The sequence below is a fragment of the Buceros rhinoceros genome, unplaced genomic scaffold (assembly GCF_000710305.1).
Source record: "Buceros rhinoceros silvestris isolate BGI_N320 unplaced genomic scaffold, ASM71030v1 scaffold17172, whole genome shotgun sequence".
NCBI lineage: Eukaryota > Metazoa > Chordata > Aves > Bucerotiformes > Bucerotidae > Buceros > Buceros rhinoceros.
This window is the reverse complement of record NW_010397314.1, coordinates 3952-13198: the sequence shown is the minus strand read 5'-3', so window position 1 is coordinate 13198 and position 9247 is coordinate 3952. Positions and strand designations below refer to the sequence as shown.

The following is a 9247-nucleotide window of genomic DNA, read 5'->3' as shown; positions in this document are numbered from 1 at the left end:
CATTCCTGTGATACGCATCCTGCATGGACTCAGTTGTTCAAAAATCTGTGTTACGAATGTCTGTATCTCCAGTATTTAGACCCCTAAAGACTCTCCCGACAAGCACGCGTGACTCCGAGAGTTGCTGTTTTATAAAGGGGGTTGTGTTTGGGAAGCTAACCCAGAACTGGTAGCAGCTGTCTTTCTGCAGTCGCTGTTCCTGCCATTAACATTCTCTCCTGTTGCTGGTTTATACTCATTTTAGCTGTTCTTGGAGTGCACAACATGGTCAACAACCCAAAATTTGATGAAGGAGGAGCCCGCAGTAAAGAAGGAAAAGGAGCTTTGAGAAGTAAGCGAGCAGATTTCTCTTGTGGTCTGTATGTCACCCTTAGGGACTTGTACACCTAGAGGTGGGGTGTATTGGTCCCATTTGGTGTATCTGGGCTTTACCTTGGTTGATCTAATTAATCATGAGGGGTAGCTCTTTAAAGTAAATACAATCTTAAAATTCATTATCTATAATGACAACAGTACTGTCTATGCAAATCAGTAGTTCCTCAGGAGCTTTGTTTTCCTAGAGAGCAGTATCTGGCTCTGCAGAGGTGCTGGAGAGGACGGGGTGTTTAAGAAGCCGGGACATACGTGTTCAGGACGAGAGGAAATGGCCTTAAGTTGCGCCAGGGGAGATCTAGGTTAGATACCAGGAGAAACGTCTTCACAGAGAGGGTTGTGCAGCACTGGAACAGGCTGCCCAGGGAGGTGCTGGGTTCCCCATCCCTGGAGGTGTTCAAAAGCCGTGTGGAGGTGGTGCTGAGGGACATGGTTTAGGGACCCTGGCAGTGCAGGGTGAACGGTTGGACTTGATGATCTTGAAGGTCTCTTCTAACCGGATGATTCTGTGTGATTCTGTTTTCATGCCACTTCCCTTTAGGCAGCAGAGAGAAAACAGCGAGCTGTAGCTAACAGGGGGAAATAGCGCAGGCCAGGCCGTCTCACCCGGAGTACCTGCATTTACACAGCTGAAAAATGACTTGTAACCATGAGGCTTGGACATGCAGAATCCCTGGCAAAGCCACATCCGTGACCTGTCACATCAAGCTGTGTTCACAGGAAGGCAGAGATGGAGTCAGGGTGCTCCGGCCCTGGCTCTTCTCTCAGATCCACCACCTCCAGGTGTTGAGATGTTACGTGGTTCCTTTGGTACACGGGAAGCATGATTGTTCAGGAAGTCCCCCCCGCAGAAACAGCTGTAGTTAGTAAAAAACAAACCCAGAAACGTTTGCACTAAACAAACAGATGTTGGTAAATCAGATCTTAGCTCAGCAGCTGACAGGAGACTGGCTGAGGGGAGAAGGGGTACGTCTGACTTCCAGGCTTTTCTTGAGAGCTGCCAAGCCTTGATCCCGAGCTTGTCACCTCCAAGCTCCGGGATAGCTAGTGGGCTAAACTTTGCTTTTTAAGACAAAATTGTGGAATGTCCTTTCCTAGGGAAACAGTACTCAAAATGTTTTCTTCTGAGGCCATGAGAGCAGCAGCTGTCTTTACCAAGGACTTTCATTTCCATCCTTCGTCACTAAATGGGAGGTGGGAAAGTAGACAGGGTACCGTGTCACTTCCTTTTTCTCAGGATTAAGACTAATCTGCAAGCCTGCCCAGTGGGACCCTGTGTGAGCTGCCATCTATCTCGTAACAGGCCATTGCATGCATTACTAATCCACATAGATTTCAGAATGTTTTTGTTGTTTTGAGTCACAATGTCAGCTATGTGAGTCAGCTGAGCTATGCTCCAATCAGACCTAAGAACCAGAAAATCACCGTCACATCACTGTGTTCTCTGGTCCAAAAGCAATACCTTTCCCTAGCCAAGTGAAATGCCTCCGTGATAGAGGAGATGTCTCAAAAGTTGCCCATCGATGTGACAAAGCAGCACCATGATTAAAGAAACAAGGTAAAGTCATGGGAAGCAACAAGAAATAGAAAGTGAAAAATACTGTTAACTCTGAGAATACTGGGATGTCCGACCTGAGGACAGGTCCAACTCCCTCCCGAGGTCCCAGCTTGGCAGGGTGTTGCCCCAACTGCAAAAAAATGCTTTGGTGTTTTTGTTTATGTTTCATCCTTGCATCTAAGGTGAGTTCTCTACATTCATTTCACCGGTAGTTTTCCATTCCACACTCCCCAGGAAGGCTGGAGCGTTATTCAGGGATATGTCAGCTCCCTCAGGGAATTAGTAGAAAAAAAAATGGGGGAGTGAAAGGGAGCAGAGTGAAAAACAGCTCAAGGTTTGTGTATGACTTCATCTCTACTAAAAGCATGAGTTCTAAAAAACTATTTGGTTTTCTTTTGGCCCATGATGTGGCATGAACTTTACCCATCGCACTGAACAGCAACGTATAGTACATCAAGACTCGAGCAGAAAGCACTTACTGCCTGCAGCATCAGCCCAAGGGGTTTAAACATACTTGTGGTCAGTAACATATTTCTTTCTAGCCTCTAGTGACTTGGGTGGTCAGGGCTTATAAAATAAATCTCTACAACTACACGCATGGGAATTAGAAGTACTAATTGTGTTCTCAGCTATGATTCTTATGCATCTCTAAGAATATTTATAGCTCGTAATTTCCAGCATTAAAAACCGTATCTCTTTGGAGCATGAATACTCAAAGGCTTTCATAGATCTTGGTGCTGGCAGACAGAACTTGCTTTTCATGCTTTGATAGTTTTATTATCTAGAAAGTGCAGATGTTGCAATTTTATAAGAACTAATTGAATTTATAGTAAGGCTGATAGCATCAGCCAAGAGAAGGAAACTGAGGGGCCTCCTGATCCTGTTCCTTTATGTTAGCACCGTCTGTTAGTCATAGGTGCAGGAACGTTTGCTCACGGGTGTAATGGGCAAGTTCTGAGCACACCTTTCTTTACAGATGCTGGACAAAGCAGTCCGTGCAATACAGGACACCCTGTTCAACAGTCTTTAAAGCTGCTTTGGCTCAAATTAATTGTACCAGGACTTCTGTACCTAAAGGAGTAATTTGCCCGAGATGATACTGCCCGGCCTCTGACTCCAGTGACATGCTTCTGGGTGCACAGAAGGTGCAAAGGGCACAGCAGGGATAACAGGGATAATACTTCTGTTTTCAAGTTTTGTGGTTCATATAAACCCTTTCTTGAATGCTACAGTGCAACCCTAAGTTGGAATTGAAAAGCCAGACTGTTACTGATGATGCCTTTTCCTCACATCAACATTTCATGTTTCACATCACACATTTCGTGTTGCAGACGTGGTGAAAGGTGAAAAGGTCAAGCCCATCTTTGAGGAGCCACCTAATCCAACCAACGTGGAAGCAAGTTTACAAAGGATAAAAGCAAATGATCCCAGTCTCATAGAAATTAATCTCAACAACATAAAGGTAGATGCTGTGGTTTCATTTATGTCATCATAGGAAGGTTTATTCAAGTATTTCCAGTCCTTGCCTTTTATCTTCAAATTTTGTCTCTCTTTACTGTTCAGAAAAAGCAGGACACACAGGAGGGAACTGTTGTTCAGGCTCCAAGATCGTCAATGCCTGATATTGAATTAGATGCCAGTTAAAAGCCCAAGGGGTGACTCCCTCTGGCTGCCTTTCTTTAGCAGATAGCAAAGCAAGGTATCTCACGGGTACTGTATAATCATCACCGGCCAAATTCAATTATCCCTCACATGCAAACGGACGAGGAGCTGGCACACGGAGACTGAACAACCAGCAGCAAAATAGGAAAGCAGCTCAGAGATCAGTCACGTGCTTGCGCTGGCCTGACCCAGTTAAAGGCAGTGTTGACATCGCATCCTAGCGCAGGCTTCCACGGGTCCTCTGTAAGCAAAGGACACTTCGTGCATTCTGAGATACTCTTAAAAGCATCGGGGTGTTTCAAGTTGTGTGGACTGTGGCTATGTGGCTATTAATCACTCAGTTTGATAATAATTGAAATCAGTGTCTAGCGATGTGACTGGCTTTCCTAACCACTGGATTTATCTTCTTAACATAGAATATTCCTATTCCAACACTGAAAGAATTTGCAAAAGCTTTGGAAAGCAACACGCATGTGAAGACGTTCAGCCTTGCAGCTACTCGAAGCAATGACCCTGTAGCTATTGTAAGTTTAAACACTGCTTGAAAAAAAAAAAAACAACAATTTTTAAGTAGGTCTGTGTCTGCTTTGGGATGTGTTCTTCATTTTCCCTCACAGAATTTTCCTATGACTACGCTAAGCAGAAGTGTAATCTCTTCTGATCTACCTCTTTGTTCTTCTAAGCCTATTTATGCTTATTTCTTCCTAGCTATATTTTGCAGATACCCTGTTTTTCCCTGAAACTCTCAGGCATTATCTGATATTCCCTCCTTTTGACCCCTCAGGCATTTGCAGATATGCTGAAAGTGAACAAAACACTGAAGAGTCTGAATGTAGAATCCAACTTCATCACTGGGACGGGTATTTTGGCACTGATTGATGCACTGAAAGAGAATGAATCCCTGACAGAGATTAAAATTGATAACCAGGTGAAGACCGGAGTCCACTTCTGTTTCCTTTCTGTATGGGTTCCCACAGGGTTCTCCTAGAGGGCTGTGGCGAAGTCAAGGCAGCCGCTGTGGGTCAGGGTCATTCTGCAGCTCATGTCCCATGCCGGTGCAACCCAGCACTGGAAAACTGCTAAATAAAGCTGGTCAAAGCCAAACTCAAAACCCGCAGCAAAATCTCCAGGGACAGGATTCTGTTTGTAGTTTGCAGCATGGTACTGAAGTACAACCATGTATTTCCCTCTTGTATTAAAACAAGTATTTTCTTTTCTTTTGGGGATATTTCATCACATCACCAACAGAGACAGCAGCTGGGGACAGCTGTAGAGATGGAGATTGCCAAGATGCTGGAGGAGAACTCCAAGATTCTCAAGTTTGGGTACCAGTTCACAAAGCAAGGTCCAAGAACCAGGGTAGCAGCCGCTATCACTAAAAACAACGACCTGGGTAAGACGCTACCACATCTTGGTTCAGCACTTGGTTAGGTGAGCCAAGCCCTCACCTTCGTAGACACAGCTCTCTGTCTGTACATAGGGTTGAATTTTAATTCTGTGACGTTCAGTCTGCTGCATGTGAGAGGTGCGTAGCTCTAAACAACAGCAAAGATCTTACTGTCACTGGGAGCCACTCTTCTTCTCCTTCTCCCACTCCTTTTGGGAAGGGGAGTTACTTCAGCCTTTTCCATGGTGCGCCCTGGCTTTCCAGCTGATTTGTCAGCTGTTTTGGCCAGTAATTAGAGAGCCAAACCCATCCTGTTTACTCGGCGCACACAGACGTCCTCATTGCTTCGCCCGGCCCACGGCAGACCAAGCCTGCCCAACCAAGGAGACAGAAACGACTTTGCTGCCTGTGTGACTGTGTACGGGCAAAGACAACAAGCTTTGCAAGGTTTACCCGAGTGTGACATCCCCTGTGCTCAGTATGCAGAACAAGGAGACGACTCGTCAGGAGTGGTTTAGAGCAAGAAGATAAAAAGAAAGAAAGAAATATTAACTACGTGTTTTTAAGCAATTCTACTTCAAAGTGGGGTGTCAAACCTTGATGCCTTTGCTGGCTTCAGCTTGGGTTTCTCTCTGTGGGAGGTAAGATAAAAGTTGACTATAACCTATTTCTTTCACACATACTGAAATTCTTCTTCAGTTTTAATTTTTAGCAGTACCTAAGCATTCCAGTGATATACTATTAGACCTATTAGTGTCCTGGAATGGCATTTGAAAATCCCATCAACAAGAAGAGAAAGCTCTTTTTTTCCCCCCACTATTTAACTAGTTGCCATTAGACATAGCTCCTGTACCTAACCTTCCTTTTCCTGCTTTTGTAGCGTATGGTTTTGTTCCAGATTTAGCAGGACAGAATACCTAAAAGAATTCAATAAAATAAAAGAAATGAGGAACAAAATGCAGAAAGCAGACACAAATGACTGACGTTACCCCGTCGGCTTTGGAAACGATGCAGTCTGTTTGCCAGGAACGCCCTAAGAAACAAGCCTCCTGATAGCAAAGGAGTGGGATGTTTGTAGCGATACATGTTTGTTGCTGACTTTCTGTAGTGAAAAGCATTCATTCATCCAGTTTTACTGCTTTTGCTCTGTACTTCAGTGGTTCAGTGTCAGAAACAGGACACGACAGTTTGATGTAACACCAAATTTTGCATCACACAAACAGGAAAACCTCCCTAATCTTATCTGGCCAAGTCAGAGAGAGGATGGAGTAGCAAATGCTGACAACTAGACCTGCTCTACACCAGCTGTAACGTATCTTGAGTGCTGTAAAAATACACACGGGGCTGCTTGTCAAAATAATCCTGCCCATAGCACAAAGCTCATCACTCTGTTTTGCTAAATGGCAACTTCGACCTACTTGTTTTCACTGAGAATCCAGAGTTAATTGATTTATTCTCAGATGGTTGATGCAATCAGAGCATGTGAAGTTAAAACAGATCATTTAAAGTCCATTATGATGTTTTCCTTGTTACTCACTGCTATCAGTACTCGAGTGCTTCAAATGATTTTCTAAAAAGATAGGATTATTGCTTACCTTTAGGATACGCTTGTGCAATTACAAAAGTATTAATTTTTGATGCCTAATGCTTTCGTAATCCAGAGCACTGCCATGCAGACTAGGGAAGACCATCATCAACTTAGCTGGAACACAGTGGCTTTTAAAAGAACAATAAAACTGTGACAAAAATCTAAATGGAGCCGTTGGGAGGAAGCACTGGAAATGGCGATTTCTTCATCACCTGAAACTTTTAGCTCAGAATCCTATATTTATAGAGAATGTACTGATATGAACCTTTGGTGAAATTCTACAGTCTGTGATACAGAAAAGCACGGTTTAGATACAATTGCTTTGTTTAGCTTTAAGATGTGTTAACTACAGCAATTATGAACATAACCCTGATGAGCATTTCTTAGAAGCTCCTTCCTTCCCGTTCATGTTACTGGGAAGGGAGTGTGTCAGTGAGGAAAGTCCTTAGGCCCTCGGGAAAGCAACGCTGACTGCCCTTTTCTTGTTTTATTGCTCTAGTTCGTAAAAAGCGGGTGGAAGGAGAGCGGCAATAGCCACACCGTAGAGGATGCAAGGCAAGATTGGAAGCCACCATCAGCTGCGATCTCAGAGTGCTCGCTGGTCAGAAGGGGAGGCGCTGGAAAACCGTTAGAGTGGGAGTTGCTCATTTCTGTCAGTGTTGTCTTTAACCTTGAAAACACAGCCTGCTCGTTTTTAACTTTCATGGCTAATTTAATTTTTATGAGAACGATTCATGGTTCGTTTGATTTTAATGAAAAAAATGTTTTGCAGTATCTGAAGCCAATATGCAGAATCTTAACTGTGTTACTGAGCATAACATATAGTGACTCTGACCCGTATTTTAAACACTCTGATAGGCTAAAATATGATCTTGTGTACAGATAAGGGATTCTCTACTGAAAACAGAAATTTTAGGGCCAAGTTCTACAATGCCTTATGTTTGCGAATAATCCTTACTTATATGTGTATAGTTCTGCTGAGCTGAGACCTGCCACCGAGGCTCCCAGGAGTAGAGCTAGTAATGCCAGTGCCGTCTGCAGGATCACACCCCTGAGCCTCTCTCCTGCAGCGGGATCTGGGCAGCTGGAACCGCACTGGAACAGCGCCCTCCTACCGGCTTGGGTCTCCACCCAAGTGCAGGATCATGCCTAGCGGTATAAACATTGACAAAGTCTACTTGTTTACATAAGCTTAGGTTAGGTGGGTCATTTGGTAATGTTACACTGGTATTTGTTACCCTGACACTGTAAAGTAATGTTAGTGCTGCCAATCCAATAGACTTTGAATGTTTTGGGGTTTTTTTCTAGGCCAACAGGTTTTTATTTGCTACTAGAAGGCACAGTTTACAGCTGTTAATCTAAACAAGTATTTTGAGCAATATTTGTTTTGCTTTGAGCCATGCGTTTGACTTTTTTTCATTCTGGTATTTATGTACATTTGTTAGTGTTATAGAACTGTTCTCAGGACCTTTTAGATGAAGATTAATTCAATAGTTAATCTGGAAGAGCAGCTGTGCTACCAGGAAGAGACATTAAAAGGGTAGTTGTGACAGCTACATAACTTAGATTTACAGGCTCCAGTTCAGGTTTGTCCCAGTATCACAAGGCACTTAGGTATTCACGTCAGGGCTCAGCTGAATGAGGGCAGATTTAAGCATAGGCACAACCGCTTTGCTAAATCAGGGCCTTAACTCAGATGCTGGACATAATCTTAACCCGGTGGAAAATGCTCCTGAAGCAGCAGCTAACCCCAGTGCTCAACAGCATCAAAACTATAGTAAGAATTCAGTCTGATGTTTCATTTTGTGTATTTTACAGTCTAAAACTATTCTCTACCGCGGTTTCATCACTGCCAACAGTTGTCTCTGACTGACAGCCGGAGGTTCATTCGATTACACCTTCACGTGCTCTAAGAGCTAAGGGAGACTGGGGCTGGGTGTGCCACACGTAGCAGTGCTTTCAGAAAGCTGCAGAAACACCCCTGGGGCCAGCGCTGCTGCCTGGGAAACAGGAGCCTCTCCTCCGAGAGCTCCTTCGGGACAGCAGGGATGAAGCACCGCTTCCTTCACCCGGGTACAGGGCAGTGCTGGAGGTCACGGTCACCGCAGCGTGCTCCTGACCTGGGGGAAGAGCTGTGAGCCACCGTGCAGCTGAGCATCCGGGGGTTAGAAACCTGGGGAGCCCCGGGAGCAGGCGGTGCAGGTCTGACAGGCCTCCCTGAACGATGCTTTCGTGACTGGAGCTGGGCTGCAAGCTATCAGGATGAACCCCCCCTTGTGCCTTTTGTCATGGAAATGAGTAGGTCAAGGCAACACTCTTCCTGTTGGATACTGGTCTTCATACTGGGGTCCAAACTGAGTGACATAGACTTAAATCCCACTTAAAGTAGTTTGCTAATGCGGTCTGCTGAGCTGGGATGTAAAGTGCAGTATCCAGAGTTTACTTCCCTGGAGAGCTCCGTCTTCACAATTTCCACCTCTTCCTCCCTTCCTCAGAGTAAGACTGAAACCTTTGCTTTGCAAGTAAAAAACAAAACACACGGGGGAGTCTTGCTGAGATTTCCCCTGGATCCATGTAAGATGTGCTGTGAAAACCTTTGATATCCCGTTTAGAAAAATGACGAGTTCTCTAACAGTCATAACTCTGCATGGGCTTAAATAAACAGTCCTTAAAAAACCTG

The 9247-nt window shown here is 44.5% G+C and overlaps 1 protein-coding gene across 2 annotated transcripts in view; it reads left to right on the top strand.

Annotated features, from left to right (window-relative positions):
* TMOD2 (tropomodulin 2 (neuronal)) overlaps positions 1–7101 on the top strand; it is a 22797-nt gene extending 15696 nt beyond the window's left edge. Inside the window, exons 4-9 of one of the 2 annotated variants that reach the window (XM_010146209.1) lie at positions 245–331; positions 3262–3392; positions 4009–4116; positions 4377–4520; positions 4841–4985; positions 7067–7101. In XM_010146209.1, coding sequence (XP_010144511.1) covers positions 245–331; positions 3262–3392; positions 4009–4116; positions 4377–4520; positions 4841–4985; positions 7067–7101 — 650 coding nt within the window. The remainder of the gene's footprint in view (positions 1–244; positions 332–3261; positions 3393–4008; positions 4117–4376; positions 4521–4840; positions 4986–7066) is intronic. The other variant, XM_010146210.1, reaches the window with a different exon arrangement.
* Positions 7102–9247: the final 2146 nt, after the last annotated feature.